Source organism: Doryrhamphus excisus, chromosome 12 (assembly GCF_030265055.1).
Source record: "Doryrhamphus excisus isolate RoL2022-K1 chromosome 12, RoL_Dexc_1.0, whole genome shotgun sequence".
Lineage (NCBI taxonomy): Eukaryota > Metazoa > Chordata > Actinopteri > Syngnathiformes > Syngnathidae > Doryrhamphus > Doryrhamphus excisus.
In genome coordinates, this window is record NC_080477.1 from 7,198,456 (window position 1) to 7,222,681 (window position 24,226).

The 24,226-nt window shown below is 40.6% G+C and overlaps 1 protein-coding gene across 2 annotated transcripts in view; it reads left to right on the forward strand.

The window, feature by feature from the left end:
* Positions 1-24,226, forward strand: part of LOC131139204 (ephrin type-A receptor 6-like) — a 61,291-nt gene that overhangs the window by 18,428 nt on the left and 18,637 nt on the right. For both annotated transcript variants that reach the window (XM_058088551.1, XM_058088552.1), the window contains exons 3-8: positions 4,079-4,207; positions 4,620-4,769; positions 4,856-5,017; positions 5,100-5,328; positions 20,119-20,274; positions 21,447-21,788. In XM_058088551.1, coding sequence (XP_057944534.1) covers positions 4,079-4,207; positions 4,620-4,769; positions 4,856-5,017; positions 5,100-5,328; positions 20,119-20,274; positions 21,447-21,788 — 1,168 coding nt within the window. The remainder of the gene's footprint in view (positions 1-4,078; positions 4,208-4,619; positions 4,770-4,855; positions 5,018-5,099; positions 5,329-20,118; positions 20,275-21,446; positions 21,789-24,226) is intronic.

Here is a 24,226-nt window from a genome sequence, read left to right on the forward strand (position 1 = left end):
TTTTGCATCATCTTTTAACATTGTAACCTTCACATTTAACACTAAGCTATTACTCTTACAAGAGCTAAATGTAGAATTATAACTTATATGAACATATTCATTGTATTCATATCCTGTACCTTTTGGACAGCAACCTCTTTGAACAATTCCAGTCTGCCTTGGTAGAAATCACCATATGACCTTGCAGCTAACTCTGAAGCAGTAACCATTTCTATCCTTCTCGATTTGAGTGCAGCCTTCCACAATCTCCCATACTATTCTCACTGGCAAACTAACCTCCATTGGAATCTTGGATTAGAATGGTTCATGTTGGATTGCTCTAGTCTCTTTAGTCATTTTATTAAACTTAAAGGGGACCTATTATGCTCATTTTTGGCTTTTTCTATTGAGTTGTGGACTACACATGATGACCGCGCAGAAAGTGTTCTAGATCTTCCAGAATCTGCACCTATTCCAATTGTGTTTTCTTGGATTTCCTGTTCCCCACTCCACTGTGATTGGTCCCGCTAAGCTTGTACCCAGGCACATTGATATAAGGAAGTCACTACCTGGATGGTGCTGGTGACGTCTCACAAGGCTCACTGTGATGTCACAGTGAGCCGGCATTAGAATTTAACTCTGGAGCATTGAGAGCCATCCCCAGGGTCTTTCAGGGCTCACTTCCAAATGCGCAAACCTCATTTTCTGAAACTTTGGCATTGTTTAACATGATAATACAGCATTTTAACAACATATACTATATTACCAGTATAAGTATTTGCTCACCCATCCAAATGATCAGAGTCAGGTATCCTAATGACTTGGCCTGGCCACAGGTGTATATAACCAAGCACATAGGCGTGCAGACTGTTTCTACAAACATTTGACCAAAGAATGGGCCGCTGTCAGGAGCTCAGTCAATTCCAGCGTGGAACTGTTGAACGGATGATACCTGTGCAACAAATCCAGTCATGAAATTTCCTCACTCCTAAATATTCCACAGTCAACTGTGATCTTTAATATAAGAAAATGGAAGTTTACAAGTACAAGACACAGGGAGCTTCATGGAATGGGTTTCCATGGCCGAGCAGCTGCATCCAAGCCATACATCACCAAGTGCAATGCAAATCGCCGGATGTAGTGGTGTAAAGTACGCCGCCACTGGACTATAGAGCAGTGCAGACGCGTTCCTTGGAGTGATGAATCACGCTTTTCTATCTGGCAATCTGATGGACGGGTCTGGGTTTGGAGGTAGCCAGGAGAACGGTACATTTGGGACGGTATTGTACCGAGTGTAACATTTGGTGAAGGAGGAATTATGGTGTGGGGTTGTTTTTCAGGAGTCGGGCTTGGCTCTTAGTTCCAATGAAAGGAACTTTGAATGCTTCAGGATACCAAAACATTTTTTTTTTTTTTTTACAAAAAAGTGAATTTTTTTAGATTTTTTTTTAGTTTAAATATCTTCACTCAGCATTCTTTTTCCTTCCTCTTTTAGCAGGGGCTTTTGGTGCAGGATGCTTGGACACTTTGACAGCTTTACCCTTTACTGCCTTGGCCTCTTTCACCTGCTTAGGCTTGGACTCTTTAGGCTCCTTCGTCTTAGCCTCCTTGGGCTCCTTTGTCTCCTTTGTCTTAGTCTCCTGGGGCTCCTTGGTCTCCTTCGTTTTAGCCTCCTTGGGTAAAGTCAAGGATGTTGACAAAGTATTGCTTTGGACTCTTGGTGGCAGTGGTGGGATTTGAACCCACGCCTCAAATGAGACTGGAGCCTAAATCCAGCGCCAAACTATCCCTACATTTTGGACAATTCCATGCTCCCAACCTTGTGGGAACAGTTTGGAGCGGGCCCCTTCCTCTTCCAACATGACTATGCACCAGTGCACAAAGCATGGTCCATAAAGACATAGATAGAACTTGACTGGACTGCACAGAGTCCTAACCTGAATCCGATAGAACACCTTTGGGATGAATTGGAGCAAAGATTTAAAGCCAGGCTTTCTCCACCAAGATCAGTGTGTGACCTTGCCAATGTGCTTTTAAAAGAATGGTCAAAAATTCTGATAAACACATTCCTCAAACGTGTGGACCGACACCATATTGACCCCTTTGGGGTGAGTCACGGCAGGTGAGCAAATACTTTTGGTCATATAGTGTATATAGGTCACAAAAGTGGAAGAAGCATAATAGGTCCATTTTAAACCATACATGTGTAGAGACATTATGTCAGTAAATATTCCACAAAGACTGAATTGAGAGAATTCATCTTGTTTGTTGAAGACATTTCACCCTTTGTCCAAAGTACTTCTTCAGTTCAATTTTTTTAGGTGTGGAGTTTTCCTATTTATGTCCCTGGTAAATGTCCTGAAGGTGGTTACAAGCGGGTTGTTGTTATTGTGGCCCAGTGTGGCTGGTGAACAACCATCCTGTGATTAATTGGTCGTTCCAAGTTTAGGTAGAGGACCACCACATTTCGTACCCTGGCTCAGGTGTAGTGGTCCTTCTTCTCCTGTCAGATTTGACAAAGGTCCAGTTAGTATACCCAGAGTTATAAAGACCCTTCCTGATGTCTAGTTTTATGAATATTGAGGGTGTCATACAGTTAAGGCAGAGCAGACAAATGAGATGTGGCTGATGCAACATCCTGAAAACATTGGTGGAGCTAACTCAGAATCTCTTGTTTTTATATATCAGGTAACTTTGCACAAGTAAGATGCATGGGTTGAACATTTTGTGTAACAGAGTATAATGTAGTTATTAGCAAAACTACTGACTCAATTTATTTTGCCTCTTGTTAACATTGGAAAGAAGACACTGATGCCTCCCATGTTGCATCATGATGGAACCGGCCTTTGCTAAACTGTTCCCACAAAGTTGGAAGCATAAAATTATCCAAAATGTGCTAGTAATAAGAAGAATTCAGATGTAGGCCAACCATCTGATTAACTCAATCAAGAGGCCCTTTACTTTAGGTTGCTTTGGTTATAGCAAAATACTATTATTTCATTATACACCAAGCATACGGAGTATAATGTGTGATATTTATAGGTTATCACATGGTTTGTCTGATATCAGGCCAGGTATCATGCCCTTCGGTCTCGGGCTGATACTGGCACGCGGGGGCATGATACTGGGCCTGATACCAGACAAACCATGTGATGATCTTATTATCACATACTATTTAATCATGAGCTTATTATCACGTACTACAGTAAACTTCGGATATATCGGATTCAATTGTTCCCACTGGTTTTGTCCGATATAAGCGAAATCCGTTATATGCGTATACCGGAAAATGTCCGTTTTACGCATATATCGGATTTATATCCGGTATATGCGTAAATCGGATTTTATCCGTTATAAAAAGGCACTTCCTTGACTATGTTTCCAATGTACCTGGACGCGCAGGCAACGCTGCAAACGCTGCAAATGACGTTGTATAGCGGCCTGTCGCGATTCGGCGAATCGGAGCGCCACCATGCGGCCATCCGATATATGCGAGGGAAATTTAATGGAAATGCATTGGAACGGGACTGGAGATTTTGTCCGAAATAGGCGAAATCCGTTATAAAAAATCCGATATATGCTATGAATTTTTATTGGAAATGCATTACAGAAAAATCGGTTCTTTTTTATCTGTCCGTTGTGAGCGAATTTCCGATATACTGTTTTTATACTGGTTTACTGTATTTAATCAAAAGACCATTTTGTTTCCTGAAAATTTTCAGTTTATTACATGTATTATATCTAAACAGTGTAAACACAATAATTGCAAAAATATTTCAACAATAATATCTGTGTGTTCACGCTCATGCGCTGTTCTCTGATTGGTTGTTTCACAGGCACGATACCAGAGCAGCGCGCTCTGAGTGGACAGCTACGGGGGCTGATACTGGACATGGTTAAACTCTATATTTTATCAGTATCACTGCCCTGGGATTTGACACAGTATCATTTCGGCCTTTTCCCGTATCATTCATGGGCGGTTTCTAGGGTACAGGGCCAATTAATACTGTAGTATGTGATAATTGTATTTGGCTCATAGCTGATCAAAATGGTAGAGCCAATGGAAAAAACTGACGCCTTGCATATTTTTATGTTACAGTGGGATGCTATCACTGAGATGGATGAACAGAACAGACCAATCCACACGTTCCAAGTTTGCCACGTTATGGAGCTAAACCAAAACAACTGGCTTCAATCTGGATGGATCCAGCGACAAGCAGCACAAAGGGTCTGGACTGTTTTACTGCTCCAGTATCTCAGAAAGCATGATTCTGATTTCTTGTGTGTGAAATAATCAAAGCGGCAAGGTGGCATGGGTGTGTCAGTGTGTCATATTACCATTTCATACACTCATACATACATTCATACATACTGTAATTCAACCGCTTAGAAATTCATAAATGCCGGACTACGATGCAGAAAATGAACTCTTTGCAAGTAAGGCAGCTTTCCAAGTAATGTATTACAAAATAGATTATCCAAGCCTATGTCAACATGTACAGGTTCATCAATAAACATAATGTGAAATCATTCAACGCACAGGAAGTCCTCCCTAATGGAAACAGCCTACGTTGTATGAACTTTAAATGATGTGCTTTTTGTTGGTGCTATTTACTGTATGTATTTACTTTTCCATGTAGGTATACGTAGAACTGCGTTTTACTTTGAGGGACTGCAACTCCATTCCTTGGGTGTCTGGCACATGTAAGGAAACCTTCAATCTATTCTACCTGCAAACGAATGAACCACTCCCTGTGGGGACACGCTTCCGACCCACTGACTATACCAAGGTTAGTGTCCGAGAAAAAAATTGGACTAAATGTGTCATGTGAAAATGCTTCACTATACTAATAAAATCTTTTTTGATTATTTTTAGGTTGATACTATTGCAGCAGATGAGAGTTTTACTCAGACGGATCTTGGTGATCGTGTTCTTCGACTCAATACTGAGGTCAGGGAGGTGGGGCCAGTGACACAGAGAGGTTTCTACTTGGCCTTCCAGGATGTGGGTGCTTGTATTGCGCTTGTGTCTGTTAAGGTCAGTAGACAGGAGTGAGTGCCATTATATGAACAGTTTTACCTAATTTGCATGAAATTCACATTTTACTGTTTTCCTTTAGGTGTTCTACAAACGTTGCCCATCGACGCAGCGGAATCTGGCGGAATTTCCCGACACTGTGCCACATACGGACTCTTCCTCTCTGGTGGAGGTTCGGGGCGCTTGCGTGGAGAATGCTGAGGAGAGAGATACGCCTAAATTGTACTGTGGCGCTGATGGAGACTGGTTGGTACCACTGGGTCACTGCATATGTAGCATTGGCCACGAGCAGATGGATGGCTCCTGCCAGGGTAAGAATGAGTTTTGAGTTTTTTATGTTTACAAGTTCATCTTGCAGGTATCAACTGGATAAAGCAAGCAATTGTGTTCTTTGCAAGAACAATGTGGCATCTACTCATGTGTTTACACAGTTCCATCACCTAATTGGACACAATAGATACTTAAATATGAGCTGGAAACCTCATATTACAAATATACAACATAAGGTGGCCAGAAATATTTCAGTATTGAACAAAGCAAAATTTGTTCTCAATCAGAAATCACTCCACACTCTTTATTGCTCTCTGGTTCTACCATAATAAATAAGGGGTAATAACTATAAAAGCAATCTTCACTCGCTAAATGTACTGCAAAAAAGGTCAGTAAGGATAATTCATAATGCCGCCTACAGAGAACATACTAACTCCTTATTTCTAAAATCACAAATACTTCAACTTGCTGATATAATCTTCAAATATAATCTTGCTGGTTAATCTTCAAATAGCTAAAATAATGCATAAGGCTAAAAATAACCAATTACCTAAAAATGTCATCTAATACTTCTCTACAAGAGAGGAGAAATATGATCTCAGGGAAGAACTACATTTGAAACACTTCTATGCTAGGACTACGTTAAAAAGCCATAGCATTTCAGTATGTGGAATCAAACTATGGAATGGATTGAGTAAGGACCTCAAACAATGCACAACGATGAGCCAATTCAAGAAACAATACAAGCAGTTGATGTTTGCTAAATACAAGGATGAAGAGTCTTGAACCAGTCATGATGTGCTATATATATCACTATATTGACACTTACTATGGTACCCATTATGTCATTGGATGCTCATATCACCTTGTACTTCGGTACGAGGTACATTATTTAAAAAAAAACAAAAAACAACCTTAAACTGTATTTTGGAAAGCAGGAAGTGAACAAATGTAACAGTTACTGATTGTAAAAGTACCAGATGGAGGGGTAGGATTTAATAAGCTTTGCTTCTTCCTACTCCTTTTGGACATGTGGAACTGTGAACTGATTATGTGATGCACTCAATTGTAATCTGATGCATGTTCAAATGAAATAAAACCATTACCATTACCATGACCTAATTAGTAAAGGTAAAGGCCTCCAGTCTGTATTCCTGGACATGAGACTGAAGCAGACTTTCTGAGACGAGAAGACTCACAATACCTAGAAGGAAGGCCATGGTCTGGGATCTCGGTCACCCTCTGTCCGTTTGAAAATGAGTCCAGGATTTTAAACCTAAACTTTTGCCTACTACATACGACACTACTACTACATGCCTCGTTAATTGCCATTAATTGGTTTCAGACACATTTGGGGCGGCATGGCTCAAGTGGTAGAATGGTTGTCTCCCGACCTGAAGGTTTGCAGGTAGGGGTAGAAAAGCGCTATAGAAGTGAAAAACCATTTACCATTCAGACCCACGCTAAGTGAATTTCCAGGTAGGATTATATTACATTGAATATTTTGTCGTTCGAGCACAGACTTTCTGAATATGTTTTTTATTAGACCCCTGCAGACACAAAAATAACACCCCTATAGTGACTGTTACACTTGTATTACCCAATATAGTAGACATAATAATAGAAAATAAGCCACCTTTGAATAATAAATAAGACTCACACGTTAGCATTGACAGCGTATTAATGTAACATTACTGAGACCAGTATAGAATACAAATCCATCTACGTCTTTTGCTTTTTTTTGCAGGAGCTGCAGATCAAAGTTTTAAGCATCTTGTGTGTGAATTTCAGACTTGTAGTCAATGCATTTATGTCCCAGTAGGGGGCAACAGTTCTATTTTCCTCTAATTGGCAGCAACAGCTTGGATATGAATAAGACAGAAGTTGGTGATTTGCACGCTGACAGAGGGAAATTGTGATGAATCCAGCGGCGACAAAAATACAAGCAGTTTATGCCGGCACATAGTTTGTCTGGCTGTGGATCTGTCGTTGATCTGTAAGGGAAGACGTAAGAGATGACGCTGTTGTTGTTCGTCTATAAATAGTTTCCATGCAAACGCACACACGACTATGGTACACACACGCACACATCTGTGAGTAAATGTAGTTATTTTGTTATCCATATCTGTTTTTGCTGTATTGCTTTTGTTGTTTCATAGAAGTAAACAACTGTACAGATGGTAATGGTAATGGTAATGGTAATGGTTTTATTTCATTTGAACATGCATCAGATTACAATTGAGTGCATCCCATAAATCAGTTCACAGTTCCACATGTCCAAAAGGAGTAGGAAGAAGCAAAGCTTATTAAATCCTACCCTTCCATCTGCTACTTTTACAATCAGTAACTGTTACATTTGTTCACTTCCTGCTTTCCTAATATAGTTATTTTTAATTTCATTTATTTATTTATTTTTTATTTTTGTCACCTACCGCAGTAAGAGGTGATGCTTGATGTGTCACTAAAACAAAAAATATGGATGTCAGTCACTACTTTTACAGAAAAAGCTCTTTCTTTGGGTTTTGGTCAAAATCAGGTGTTTTCGCTGAAACCACCCTATGTTCTACTAACGATTTATAAAGACCCAAAAAGGCTAGAAACAAACCTTTTTTTTCTTTTAAAAGAAGAGAGTCTAAAGTTTCTTTACAATGTTTATATAGCCCTGAAATTGTATATTCTGTGGGTCTAGAAAATGCCCAAAACCTATGCATTACTCTCTGGAAATGGCTGGCAGTCAATGAGTTAACAATGAGGACACATGTAGTGAACATTCACTCAGGCGCTGTCGTTGGCTGCTATCCTCTTGCTAGCATTTAGCTAACAGTCAAATCTAGCTAGCTGATGTCACATGTCACTTTCCAGGCCCTGCCTCTTAACCCTTAGATGCATAAGTGGGTCAAAAATGACCCGGTCAGGTTGTTTTCTTGAAATATCTTCATAATGAAACATTTTTATCATTTCATATTCCAGGTATTCCTCAAAAAACATGTTTTTGATATCATGCCATTAAAATTTTTAACGTACCTTTTATACATTTCAATAAATTTTTGTTTTTGTGTTCCTACCCCAACCTTCCATAAGTGGGTCAAAAATGACCCACATGCATTTTCTATGGAATCAAATAGGAACCTTTGATTCTTATCAACTTTGGCTGTCAGGAATAAATTAACTGTAGACCACACGTGTCACCCCTCAGGAAGATTATTTTACACATCAAGTGCTAATACATGTAAGTATTATCTTCATATGATATTATGTGTGTGTATTATCAACAAATTAGCCTACTTTATAACTAGCTAGCACTAGCTGGCTAACATGACTATATGTATTGTTGGGCATACTTTATAAATAGCTAACACTAGCACAGTTTTTGTAAAATATAATATGCAGTATATGTATTACACCTGTCTGAGATACTGTCAATGTGGAATACTATAGCATTGGCATAGTCAAGTATGCTATAGCATTATTCCTAACCAAAATGGCAAAAATGGCTTAAAAACACATTGATTCTAATATGGGTCATTTTTGACCCACTTATGGATGAGTGTAGGGTCCAGTCACTCATGCATCTAAGGGTTAAAGGAACACACGACAATACTGATACTGTATTACACTACATACATTTTTATTTTCATGAATTTACCCATGTTTATGCTTGAAAATGCTTAGTTTAGGCAATTAATATGTACATCTTGCTAAAATATGGATTATGTTTTATTATTAATAGACCATATTCAACCCTGAAAAACAGCAATCACTTATGAATTAATTATTTTGGATTGAAGCCCAAATACAATAACAGGATACAAATACAACCAGGGCGGCACAGCGGTCGTGTGGTTAACGCGCAGACCTCACAGCTAGGAGACCAGTGTTCAATTCCACCCTCGGCCATCTCTGTGTGGAGTTTGCATGTTCTTCCCGTGTGGGTTTTCTTCGGGTACTCCGGTTTCCTCCCACATTCCAAAAACATGCTAGGTTAATTGGCGACTCGAAATTGTCCATAGGTGTGAATGGTTGTTTGTCTATATGTGCCCTGTGATTGGTGTACCCCGCCTCTCGCCCAAAGTTATTATAAGTTATATCCACCAATAGGTAGGCAACTGATGGAGGAACTTAAAGAAACTTAAAGAAAGAAGATACAACTTTGAGATTCTACCGGTCTTCTGACTTTTGGAGGATACAGGCAGACTTAAATCAGCTTCTGTTCCCACAACTGAACTCAAACTCGAACTTCTCCACTATTTTCAAGTTTAACCTTCAGTCTTTTTTCACTCACGACTTCCTCTGCCCTCACACTCTCCCTTGTCCTTTTATTGAATTCCTCCATTTCCTTCATTCACATTGCTTCTCATCATCATCGTTTTATCCAAAACAATAGAAATATGTCGAGAACATCACATGTTCTGACATTTCAAAACCACAACTCCCTCACTTAAGGACATCTCTTGACTCAATTATGTTGTTCCAGTGGGAATTCAATACTCGTCAAATCAACGTGCTTTTGGTGTTTTGCCGTTTATTTGTCCATTTTCACCACAATAAATGTCAAGCTGTTGTAGAACCTGCATCCATAAAGTATTATTATGAGAGCAGAGAACGCTGATAAATATCACACGGTTTCTGTAAAAGGCTTTTTGGGATACGTCTACTCTAATTAGTTGTATCAGCGTTACTTAATGTGCCCCGAGAGTCAGAGGAAAAGTTTACCACAGCTGTTGGCTTGTTCCGGATAGTCGCTGGCCTTGTTTCTCAATTAGAATGCACAGACAGAGTGGGCGGCTAGCTGGCTAATTGCCTTCATTTGTTAGTTTCAATGCTAATTTAGCTTGCATCTTGTCCTTTGTAGAAGTCCCCCAACCCTCTTTTTCATTTATAAGGCTCAGGCATACCCTTGTAATGAAGGCAGGTAAATTAAGACTACATGGTTACAGTTGAAGTGCACTTGCTGCCATTTATTTTGCAGACTTAAAGAAGAGTCTCAGCAGGCTCAGTTGAAAATCAGGTGCAAATCCAGTGGCGAGGCATTAACTGCAGTTATTACAGAAAGAGCCAGCGGTCATTAATACTGCTCATATGTAGGACATGCTCTAATGATTCCTTTATTTTCTCTTTGTTTGTACCGTCTCCCTTTCATCTTTGTGTCTTTCGCATTTATTGTTTGTGTCTTTGTGACACTATCACTTTAAAATGTGGTTAAACACCACAGAGGCCTGTCACAAGTGATTACTGAGGAGAGGAGAGATGGTGCCCTACATTTATCTTCCCTTTTTTGCGTGCCCCCTGCTGACAGGAGTTTGACAGTCTCTTTTGTAGCGAAGTTGCACCAGTGTCAAGTGAATCTTGACAGCCACTTCAGTGAGCAGGACAGCAAGTCAAGTAGCATCCAACCATGTGGTACTTGCAATGATATAATAAAATTATGAACATAAAATTAGGTTAACAGTTTTTATACAAGAGTATCATACAATAAGCATTACCAGAAGACGCAATCGTTTAACATTAGTGGAATTGGCAACACGCACAGCAAAGTCATGAGCACATCCGCCTCGCAGTTAGGATATTACGCGCTAACGATGGATCTGCGCGATCGATCAATAGCGCTGCGCCCGAGATGGATCCATCGCACAAATCGATCGATTTCTGCGCTCACGATGGATATAAGGTTAGGGTTAGGGTTAGGGTAGGGTTAGGGTTAGGGTTAAGGTTAAGGTTAAGGTTAGGGTTAGGGGGTTAGGGGGTTAGGGTTGGGGTAGGGTTAGGGGGTTAGGGGGTTAGGGTTTAGGGTTTGGGTAGGGTAAGGGTTAGGGGGTTAGGGTAGGGGGTTAGGGGTTAGGGCGTTAGGGTTAGGGTTAGGGTTAGGATTAGGGGTTAGGGTTAGGGGGTTAGGGTTAGGGTAGTCTTAGGGGTTAGGTTAGGGTTAGAGGGTTAGGGGTTAGGGTTAGGGTAGGGTTAGGGTTAGAGGGTTAGGGGTTAGGGGTTAGGGTAGGGTAGGGTTAGAGTTAGGGTTAGGGTTAGGGTTAGGGTAGGGTAAGGGTTAGGATTAGGGGTTAGGGGGTTAGGGTAGTGTTAGGGGTTAGGTTAGGGTTAGAGGGTTAGGGGTTAGGGTTAGGGTAGGGTTAGAGTTAGGGGGTTAGGGGTTAGGGGTTAGGGGTTAGGGGTTAGGGTAGTGTTAGGGGTTAGGGTAGGGTTAGGGTTAGGGAGTTAGGGGGTTAGGGGGTTAGGGTAGGGTTAGAGTTAGGGTTAGAGTTAGGGTTAGGGGGGTTAGGGGGGTTAGGGGTTGGGGTAGTGTTAGGGGTTAGGGTAGGGTTAGGGGGTTAGGGTAGGGTTAGAGTTAGGGTTAGGGTTAGGGAGTTAGGGGGTTAGGGTTAGGATTAGGGGTTAGGGTTAGGGGGTTAGGGTTAGGGTAGTGTTAGGGGTTAGGTTAGGGTTAGAGGGTTAGGGGTTAGGGTTAGGGTAGGGTTAGAGTTAGGGTTAGGGTAGGGTAAGGGTTAGGATTAGGGGTTAGGGTTAGGGGGTTAGGGTAGTGTTAGGGGTTAGGTTAGGGTTAGAGGGTTAGGGGTTAGGGTTAGGGTAGGGTTAGAGTTAGGGTTAGGGGTTAGAGTAGTGTTAGGGGTTAGGTTAGGGTTAGGGAGTTAGGGGGTTAGGGGGTTAGGGTAGGGTTAGAGTTAGGGTTAGGGGGGTTAGGGGTTAGGGTAGTGTTAGGGGTTAGGGTAGGGTTAGGGGGTTAGGGTAGGGTTAGAGTTAGGGTTAGGGGGTTAGGGGGTTATTTTTCCTCAAAACATCACAATATTATTTTTTTACTTGCATTTTTTTTACTAATATTTTGACTTCTTGTAAAATTACTTCAAATGTAGTTTTGTTGTTTTATTAGATTTGTTGTTAAATTATATGTATAGAATGTGGTGTGGGCTGCACTTCTTCTGGTCTAAATCCAAGGTGCTGTGTAAAATCACACACAATTGTGGCAATATGCTGTCATTGCTGTCCTATGCCTTACTGCTTGAATTCTATATAAAAGAAGCAATACATAATTGCTCCAATATGGTTTCCTGGTCATGCACACAAAAATATATAGAAGTTATTGCCCTTCGAGTGCCCTTCCACAGCCGACTGCATCCGAAAATCTGGACAAAATAAGGAAATTACTAGAAAAACAGTACATGATTGTTGTGAGACATTTCTTTTCACACACTGTTGTTCATTCAAAGTGGAATTCTTACGTCGTATTAAGTAAAAAAAGAAAAAAAAGCATTGAAAAAAGAAAAACAGTGCCAACTGCTGGGTTGGATGGGGCATTGCCGTATCATTAATGCCGAGTCCCCAAACAATCGCTATTGATATTTCAATTAGTTTCATTTACATTACAAGATGTGGTCAATTGCAATCAGACTTTGTCGCGTTGCAATCAGTGATTTAGTTCAATACTTGTCACTGGACTCTGTGAACTTGTGCAGGGGAAAAAGCAGTGCAGTTTGCAGGAAGTTTAGGCGTGAACTTGCGATGACTTCTGCTTTCTCCTCGTTTTCATTTTGGAACACTGCTTCAAAGGGAGCAGTGATCAAAGCTGTCTGAGAGGCAGCGTGGGGAACGAGCGAGAGCCGGGAGCCGGAGAGGGGGAGCGAGAGTGAGTGAGAGAGAATAGGGAAAACCCCAGCGCTCCCAAATATGAGCACAGCTTCTCTCCAACACGTCCATCTCACACTCCCATATGCCTAAACAAAGGTATCAGCACTTATCAAACCCTGCTTTTCACCCTGATAGCATGCAGCTAGACTGTTTTGACATCTCTATCGAGTGCCTTATTATTCCATTCCTTTCATTCAGCATCAGCCACTAGAGGATTACTCAAAGATAGCCTGGTTATATCATGACCTAGATAAGGCAACATCATAGTACTCATAGTACTAATGCTATTTGTTCCACATCCTTTCATCACGCCATCATATTCCAAAGGAGACCCTGAACTGCGGGGGAAGCTTTTGGAACACGAGTTGAGTCCCAATAAAGATGCAAACAAGACCCAAAAAACCACAAGTGTGCTAAGTAATTACACATTTTTGCATTCAAATATTTAATGTTCAGCAGCTGAATACTAAGATATCAGTCTGTACAAATAAGTAAATAAGTAACTATTTGCGACCATTCCAGGGTGTACCCCGCCTCTCGCCCAAAGACAGCTGGGATAGGCTCCAGCACCCCCCGCGACCCTCGTGAGGAAAAAGCGGTAGAAAATGAATGAATGAATGAGTAACTATTTGCATTATTTCTCATGAGTCCAGTTTTTTCCTTTTGTATTCACCCTTTTTTTTCTCTACCGAATTTATTTGTCCAGAAATATAAATAATAAAAAAAGATATCAGTCTGCACTATGCCTCCTCTTATCATCTCGCCAAGAGCCTCTGAGTTGTTTTTCGTGCAGTAATTATTTAAAATCTGACATATTTTTGGAGAAGCATCATCTCCAACGCTTATACTGCAAACGCAATACAGTGCTTAATTTTTTATACAACTTCCTTCGAAATGGCTGTGAGAAACACACCGAGTTGAATGTTGAAGCAAATGAACAAAGTTCAACAATTCAATGAGCCAACTTTGCTTTCTCTTTCCTGACGGGGACCAGAGAAGCCAGAGGTCAGTTTTTACTTAGCTTGCTCTCTGATGACCTTTGCTGTCTCGAGGCCCTCCATTGATCGGGTTAGAAAGTACAGCAGGACGAGCGGTCAGGAAATCAATACATTCTTTTCGTTGTATCTGAGTCATTGTCCATTAAGGACTGTGTTTACTCGGGACTCATCGCTGTCCTCCCAGACTGGAGCATCACTCATTCTGTGTGAACTCTCCATCTGCATATCAAAGCTCATAGACCAGGCTAAACGCGCTCTGGCTCCATCTGTTTCTGACAACCAAGAGCCAAGAGAAAACTTCCAACTCTTCACGTCCAAAGTAGTCTTAGCAACTATGTCATTACATTCGCGGAAATGTTCTTGATTGGCCCCCGTAGGTGATCTGATGTTTAATCAGTGTATTGTCACTGTATTATAAAACCCTGGTATGTATGTGTATCTGAACTATGTTTGATGGTAAATGTCAGAATGCATACATCAATAATTCTTCTAATCATGCACGGTCGCCGAGTGGTTAGCGCACAGCTAGAAAACCCGGGTTCGATTCCCCGCTCTGGGATGCAAAAACATGCTAGGTTAATTGGTGATTCCAAATTGTCCATAGGTATGAATGTGAGTGTGAATGGTTGTTTGTCTATATGTGCCCTGTGATTGGCTGGCGACCAGTCCTGGGTGTACCCCGCCTCTCGCCTGAAGACAGCTGGGATAGGCTCCAGCAGTATGTAGTGGTTGTCACTGCATCTGTCAGTCAACTCACTTTAGCATAATTATTATTTATTGATAATGACTGCCTTCATTACCTAAGGATTTTGAAGATATATTCTTACAGCATACCACCCGGGGTTTGGGATCATTTACATATTTTCAAGCACCAGTCCCAAATCAGTACTTTTGACATGACAGTGCCCAAATTGGACAAAATATTAGCACCTAAATTAGATTGTTCTCTTGTTCTACCATATCTTACTTATTGTGTGGAAATATGGGGTAATAACTATAAAAGCAATCTTCACTCGCTAAATGTACTGCAAAAAAGGTCAGTAAGGATAATTCATAATGCCGCCTACAGAGAACATACTAACTCCTTATTTCTAAAATCACAAATACTTCAACTTGCTGATATAGTTAATCTTCAATCAGCTAAAATAATGTATAAGGCTAAAAATAACCAATTACCTAAAAATGTCATCCAATACTTCACTACAAGAGAGGAGAAATATGATCTCAGGGAAGAACTACATTTGAAACACTTCTATGCTAGGACTACGTTAAAAAGCCATAGCATTTCAGTATGTGGAATCAAACTATGGAATGGATTGAGTAAGGACCTCAAACAATGCACAACGATGAGCCAATTCAAGAAACAATACAAGCAGTTGATGTTTGCTAAATACAAGGATGAAGAGTCTTGAACCAGTCATGATGTGCTATATATATCACTATATTGACACTTACTATGGTACCCATTATGTCATTGGATGGTCATATCACCTTGTACTTCGGTACGGGGTACATTATTAAAAAAAAAACAAAAAAAAAAACCTTAAACTGTATTATCGAAAGCAGGAAGTGAACAAATGTAACAGTTACTGATTGTAAAAGTACCAGATGGAGGGGTAGGATTTAATAAGCTTTGCTTCTTCCTACTCCTTTTGGACATGTGGAACTGTGAACTGATTATGTGATGCACTCAATTGTAATCTGATGCATGTTCAAATGAAATAAAACCATTACCATTACCATTACCATTACCATTACCATTACCATTACCATTACCATTACCATTGTTCTTTTAGTTTTATGATTCTGTGTTATTTAAGTCCTTGATCCTTGTGTCAGTATGTAAGACAGATCCACTCATCACTCATCTCCATGGCTGTGCTGGATGCTTTTTCATTGCCCAGATCGCCCCTCCCTCCCCTACTCTCAGAAACCATCCAATCACAAATGAGCCAACATGCACTGACTCTGTGGAAACAGAGAAAGTGACCCATTAAACGACTAAAGGATGAGGAGGAGATACCGAGAATATACCATCAGAGGTTTTCCTTTTACACCCCGTTGAGCTGCGCCTATGTCTAGTCTACGAAATTAGAGCCCAATATGTTATTATATTTCAAAAACCAAGATGAAGAAGGGACCAATTGTTGAATTAGGGACGCTCACCATATAAGCACTCAGCACACGGTCATCTTTCGTCTTTCTTTCATTGAAGAAACTTCTAAGGTAGTAAATAGTTGGCATTATTTATGTATTTTATATGATGGCACGATTGGTTTGCATTGTGAATACATATTTTGTGCAAAAATTGTGCCTTTCATGAATAAGAATGCATTGGCTTACAAAATGCCAAAGAACTGAACAAATTGGATTGAAATTGCTTTCTGAAGGTGATCGTTGCAGCTTCTAGGAGAGTGCAACAAGCACCTGCAAGCTAAAAGGACTCTCCCTTTGTTGCCTCTAGCAGAATCTCAACATAAGGTACACACAATGTAATATTCCGGTGAATATGCTGGAATGGTCAGTGAATTTATTAAATAACTTGTTTTATTATGCGTATAAGCATCGATTTGAATTTCTCTCTATTTTACTCTCTTTTCACCTTATGTGCACATTTTGGATTTGGAATTTGTATTCACACTGCAGTGCATTGAGAAATCTCCAAATTCAAATGTACCCCCAAAATACATATTGGGACATTTGCTTGTTTGAATATCAATAACTATCTCATGGAGATAGTGTTAATTTAAAGTTACACTCAGCAACCAATTTGTTACGCTGCTGTGTAGAAGTTGTTGTTCATTGAATATATTGCAATTACCGAGTCAAAATAACAACTCAGATCTATTTTTTTTTTGTTGAATCAAGGCTTTACAAATGTCCAGGTTCAACTAGTTTATGTTCTATATCATACCAATACATCCTGATCAAATACAGGGCAGAAACCTAAGGGCAGAAAATTACCATCATGGCTAGGGTTGGGTATCAAGTCTCAAACATCGATGGGAAACGAGACTAACATTCCGATTCTCCCCGGATCATTGAAATGGTTTTATTTTATAGTTTTGATTCCCACTTCACCGACCGGAAGCAATCAGCCACAAACGGCAACAAAGAAGAAGCCAGAAAACACCAGTGAAAGCACCTGTATTTGCAATACAGTGGAGGGGGGTGGACAACCAATATGATTATTGTTCATACGTGTATATTCATCATGTAGCTCGCTGTGGTGCCGTGGTTAAGGTTTTGGACTTTTGAGCGGATGCCTTGGGTTCGAATCTCCACTAGAATTGAAAGGGCTCAAGCCAAAAATCAGTATTCCGCGACTCTGTAATCAGGAAAAAATCAAAAGAAACGTGTATATTCATGATGTAGAACCTTGACGTGTACCTTGTATTGATGCGCTATATAAGTCGGACTTACTCTAAGCCCTCAGAATCTGCAACAATACAATAAATGACGTCTGTCTCATGCCAATGTAATCGAAGGTCTCTGGATGCTAGCTGATGTTGAAGTTCGGTGTAAATAAAGGACGGCATGACAGGTTTATTCTTTGGCATAGTCCATCTCTGTTAGCAACAGTAAAGAAACCAAAGCTGTCTTCGGGCGAGAGGCGGGGTACACCCTGGACTGGTGGCCAGCCAATCACAGGGCACATATAGACAAACAACCATTCACACTCACATTCATACCTATGGACAATTTAGTCGCCAATTAACCTAGCATGTTTTTGGAATGTGGGAGGAAACCGGAGTACCCGGAGAAAACCCACGCATGCACGGGGAGAACATGCAAACTCCACACAGAGATGGCCGAGGGTGGAATTGAACCCTGGTCTCCCCTGATTGTGATCATTAGTGAGAAAAGGAGTCATTTACATTAATACAGTTTGGGTGTCCGTGTTTTGAGTGTCTTCAAAAGCTAAAAAAAACATGTTCCGAAATGTGTCCTTGCTATGTAAATGCAACTTTTTTGATTGGCTCATTTTGTAGCCTATAATTTTGTCATCTTAGTGCAGTTCCATTACACACATTGTGACTAAATTAACCATGTAAAAAATGAAATCAATAATAACCACTGTCTACCAGAATATTAAATGACTGCATTATAAGTTCTCTAGTCTCAGCTGAGATAAGTCAGGGGAAAAGGAATCAATACGCATTGGTTTTTCCATCTTCTGATGGAAAAGGTGCGGGAAAGGAAAGCGGAAGGAAAATATCCACCCAAAAAGCTGAAAAATATACGCGATAGGAAAGGAAGGCTGGTTGAGGTGATAGAAAAAATAAGAAATATGTTGGTAGAATTGCAGAGAGCCTGATGTAGTAATGAGGTAGGAGAAATTGAACTAAGGTGTAGCTGGAAACCTGAAGAAACCATGACTCAGCAAAATGGGCCATTATACATTCAGGGGTATTTTGAGTGAAAGAATCCTTTAGATCAGCTTATTATTATGCTAATAGCTTTTTACGTGCATGAAAAACAAATTGTTATGGAATGTATTTTCTTACTGGATTGCAACAAGGGTCCGAACTATTATTTATGCACTTTTTGTTGTTTTAAGTATAAAATAATCCTTCAAGCAAGCTGATAACTATGGTTTTAAAACATTTGTTGGTGTGTTCATGACTTTTCTCTGAGTGAATCATCACAACTATTCCAATTATTTATGACTGGCCTTGTTCCTATGTTTGCAGAAACTGTCAGCATCATGGGATGGATATTTGTAGCTCAGAGTAAAATATCCCTGCAATATTCAGATGGACTGTTATGAATTTTACATCAGACATCCAAGCTCTAGTCTGACTGTGAATGGTATATCTTTTATAGACTCCATTATAACACAGTCTAAAATAAGCCAACAAAAAACGTTTGGGTTCCTACAGCAAAAACGCTGAACGTCCACTCCTCACTTTGCCAAGCTGTAATAAAAAATGGCTCCATGAGGGAATTAACTATCGTGCAGAATGTTAGGACTTATATCACCTTTTTAACTGGATGTTTTGTTTTTGCCTGTGCAAGGCTCCAAACCCTCACAGCGGTGAACCCAAAAATAAGTCATGAATCTTGAACCTCATCGAACACTGCAGACTGCAGAAGCTTAAAAAAACTAAAAAGAACATTTACTTGAAGTATGAATTCCCAATTTTAATTTATTCATTCATTTTCTACCGCTTTTTCCTCACAAGGGTCGCGGGGGGTGCTGGAGCCTATCCCAGCTGTCTTCGGGCGTAAGGCGGGGTACACCCTGGACTGGTTGCCAGCCAATCACAGGGCACATATAGACAAACAACCATTCGCACTCACATTCATACCTATGGACAATTTGGAGTCGCCAATTAACCTAGCATGTGGGAGGAAACCGGAGTACCCGGAGAAAACCCACGCATGCACGGGGAGAACATGCAAACTCCACACAGAGATGCCCGAGGGTGGGATTGAACCCTGGTCTCCTAGCTGTGAGGTCTGCGCGCTAACCCCTAGACCACCGTGCCGCCCCAATTTTAATTTAATGGGTATTTAATTTAATTTCAGCCATTGTATTCAGACTACCTCCATTTCCAGAGACTCAGTTGAAAATATGACATACATAGAAAAAATAAAACCATATGTTTTAATACTTGAAAGAGAAAATCCTCAAGAGCCCTGGGAATTGTTTTCCATGACTTTCTACTTCATGTGTCTTGCTGCCTTCATTTTTATCTGAAGTAACTGAAAATTATGCACAATTGGGTTGAGATCAGGTCACTGTCTTTGGCATTGAAAATTGCCGTATTATTTGTTTTTTTTGCCTTAAAAAATTGTGGAGTAGCTACTATAGTATGTTTATGGCCATTATGAATCTGATTGAATCTCATTTGAAGAGAGGCATCTCACAATTTATCTTTTATGGAATTGTATGGGAGGCATTTTTCAATTTTTTTTTGTCAACATATATTTTTGTGATAACTAAAAGCTAAAAGTCTAAGCTTAATAACATGTTGTTTTTTTGTTTCAAATACATGACTGTAAAAACTCCATATCTGCTAATCATCATGCATGGTAGCCTTCCAATTTCCTGTTTGGAACTGGGTGAGGTAATGTTCAAGGTGTGTAAGGGAGACAGTGTGATAGTGGTCCAAGAAGTGGAGTTATGTATTTCATGTAAATCACAAAGGAACATTCTCAAATTGACTTCCTTGTCTGCTTTTGACTGTTTTTCAGCATGTAAGCCTGGTTTCTTCAAACCGTATGCTGGGAACACGAAATGCTCTCAGTGTCCTCTACATAGTTCCAGCCATGACCAGGCTGCCACCATGTGTCATTGTGAGAAAGGATTCTACAGAGCTAACAAGGACCCCTCTACCATGGCTTGCACAAGTATGTGCAAATTATTTATTTTCCTTTCTTAGTGTCTATAAGTTAACGTTTTTTTTTTAACATATTGTATATGCTGTATCGTAAGTGATAATGCATCAATGTATTGCTTCGTCAGACAGTCTCAGCTGTGTTATATCCAAACTTTACAAATATATATATCTGTGAAACTGAGCCACAGCATGTTGGCATAAAACAGAGACTTCTGACCGCTACCCACTCACTCACCCACACGTTTCTTAAATATTCACTTGCACTTGCAGCTTTAGTTGTGTTCACTTTGCCAAGCACGATACTTCATCAAGTACGATACTTCATCCAAATTCACACATGTATTTAAAATTTGATCACTTGTTACTCAAAGGCCATTGTATTATTTTGTGAGTGCGAGTAGTTAGTTACACGAACCTCCTCTGCACATCGCTATTAAGTTGTTAGTGTTAACACCTTCCTACCTGCATAAAAACCTGCTCAGAGTAGCGTTGCGTTCCAACAAATGGTATGTATTGCAGTTTATTTCATCATTTGGAGGGTAATGTCACTATGTTTTATAATTTTTTTCACCTCACCAAGTTGTAGGTCTTGCCAGAGCCACCCCCATCCCTACATGCAGACAACATGCTGTGCGTAGAGCCACATGATCTATGGGGGGGGAGGGCACATTATGCGCAAGGTGCCGCATTCTCAAAAAAAATGCGCAAAGGATGAAGCATAGGGAATAGAGCATCAAGTAAGCCTGAGGCAGGGAGGCAAAAAAAGATACGAGTAATTTGACACCGCACTCGTTGCCACAATGATTGACAGCACACAAGATAAGAGAATAAAATTGAAGAATTCATCTGCTCACATTGTAATGGGACAGCTGCTGCCTTTTAGGGTAGAGGGAGTGGGTTTAATCCCAGTTTTGGACCTTTTATTTAATTTGTTATTTTTGCACTAAAAATAATTTATTGAACAATTTGTTTCACATGTACTCATTTTAGTCCAAAACGTGTTTCTAACTAAATTCAGGTTCAAATGAAATAATATAATAGTAGTTTTTCATGGGTCAGTTTGGTCTTAGTGATGTGATAACTCCTAATAAAAATATGATCATGGCCCCAATTTGACCCCCCCTCGGTATTATATTATTATATTGTAATATTGAATAATATGAGATATTTTTCACTTTTCAGGACCTCCATCAGCACCCAGGAACCTGGTATCATTGATCAATGACACAGCCCTCTTCCTGCAGTGGATGCCTCCGAGTGACACAGGAGGCCGCAGTGACATCATCTACAATGTCCTGTGCCAGCGCTGTGATGGGGAGAGCGGTGTGACACTGTGCGAGCCATGTGAGCCAGACCTGAGATTCATCCCGCGGCCGCTGGGTCTCACTGGGATCTCTGTGGCCATACTAGATTTTGCAACGCCCGCCAACTACACATTCCTTGTGGAGGCTGTGAATGGTGTATCTGGGCTGGGCGTGGCTGCACGTGCGCTGATAAATGTCACAGTTAATACGCATCAAGCCGGTGAGTAAAACAAGTTTAATTTGTTTGGCTTGTTGGATGAGTGACAAGCTAGAAGACAAGGGTTCAATTCCACCCTCGGCCATCTCTGTGTGGAGTTTGCATGTTCTCCCCCGTGCATGCGTGGGTTTTCTCCGGGTACTCCGGTTTCCTCCCACATTCCAAAAACATGCTAGGTTAATTGGCGACTCCATATTGTCCATAGGTATGAATGTGAGTGTGAATGGTTGTTTGTCTATATGTGCCCTGTGATTGGCTGGCGACCAGTCCAGGGTGTACCCCGCCTCTCGCCCGAAGACAGCTGGGATACGCTCCAGCACCCCCGCGACCCTCGTGAGGAAAAAACGGTAGCAAATTAATGAATGAATAATTACTAGGGATGCAACAATCCGTTTATTGAACCGCTCGATACAGGGGTATCGAACATGAATGAAATGCTGGTGTGCGTGCACAGAGGTGGGGAGAACCAGAGTGTACAGCAAGATGAGTATGCCGCCCACTGTGGGAGGAGCACTGCTCTGGCCGTTCAATGTACATAGTGTTTTTTTAAACTTGCGATACACAAACTCCTCCCCTGCCTTGCTCGTGCGACCTAGCTGTGTGCAAGGTTTTTCTGCGAGCATGCAGAAAATAATTTTCATCTCGATTGTCTTCCTGGTCTGCATGGTTGACAAGTGGTTAGAGTGCAAAACTGTTCCTCTGTGATGTCACACAAGAGCGGGCTTCCATATGGGCGTGGCTGTAGGCTCTGCTTCCCCCACCATCCCCCAAGGTCTGCTTGTCTGTTTACGTTGCTAGTAATGGCTCATAAGGGAAAGACACATTTGTTTACAAGTCCTAAAGACGCCACCATCAGGCACAAGTGGTTGGAGTTCCTGATTTCCTACCAGCAAAAGAAATGCATTTTAATCTTTAACGGGCATTTTAAACTGGACTGTTTTGTGAACATGAGCCACTATGCAGCTGGACTAGCCGACAAACGTGTTGATGTCAGTCAGAAGAGCAAGCAGTAAGTAACTCAACACAAAGGGCTGAAAATGAGCATAATAGGTCCCCTTTAACAGGATAAAAAAACAGATAAATGAGTGGATGTCTGTTCCATTAGAACAGGCAAGCATCTCCTTTTTTTCTTCTTTGAGCCATATTTGGGCTCCCGAGGATTGTATGCTATTGAACTATTATATCAGTTTCTTTATTGTGCTGATGATGTCAAAAGGTGAAGCCCGTTTTGGCACTTGGCTCGGCCATTGTGGCCTGAACTTTGTTTTAATTTGCAGATGCCTGCTGATCTGAGGTCAGCTACAGAATGCAATCCTCAATGGTGCTTTGTCTTGGCCTTGAATTAGGAACCAAAAGTTCAGTAGAAATCTTAACTCTCTCGTCTACGGAGACAAATAGGGATTGAATAATTGATGGATCAGCAAAAACTCTGGAAAAGCTGGAGAGTTGATGAATAAATTATAAATGTTATGAAAACAGTATATGGGATACGCATGCTATCCTTTCATTAGGCAGAACATTAAAACTGTGATGTTATTGCAATTGCTTCAGGTCAGTCAATGCCTTGTTTGCAGCCTTATTGTAATTAACAAGCATGCGATGCGGAATTTGTGTTTCTTTGGCTTTCTTAACATTTTGGAACCAAATTAAAGCAACAAGCGAAAACCTCCCAATGGCAACTCAGTTTCAGCATGACAACAATGGTTTCATTGTAAAGTAGAAACAGATCTGTCACACTTAAATGTTTCAGATCATTTAACACATTTAAATATTAGTCAATTACAACACAACTCAACACAAAATATAGTTTTTTAATGAAAGCTTTATAATTAAGGGAGAAAAAATCCAAATCTACATGGCCCTGTGCAGTGAATGCCCCCTATACCTAATAACTGGTTGGGCCACCCTTAGGCACAACAACTGCAATCAAACATTTGTGATAACTTGCAATGAGTCTCTTACAGCCCTGTGGAGGAATTTTGGCGTATTCATCTTTGCAGACTTGTTGTAATTGAGCCTTATTGGAGGATTTTTCGGCATGAACCGTCTTTTTAAGGTCATGCCACAGCATCTCAATGGGATTCAGGTCAGGGGTTTGACTGGGCCACAACAAAGTCTTCATTTTGATTTTCTTCAGCCTTTGAGAGGCTGTATATTCCGGATAATTATCCTGCTGCAGAACACAAGTTGGTTTCAGCTTGAGATCACAAACAGATGAGCAAACAGGGTTATGCCTGTACACATTGTGATTGTAAACAATCGGGATATCCTGATCAAAACAGTGATGCACGTACAACGTCTCGATTGTCATGATGCAATGCGCGTCATGTACGCTTCTTCTTTCCGCGTCATTTCTGGCATCATGCCTTTAGCTGCCGTCGGGTTGAGTTCTCATTATACAAGAGGTCTTTGATCTGACATGAGATGTGACGGGACAATTA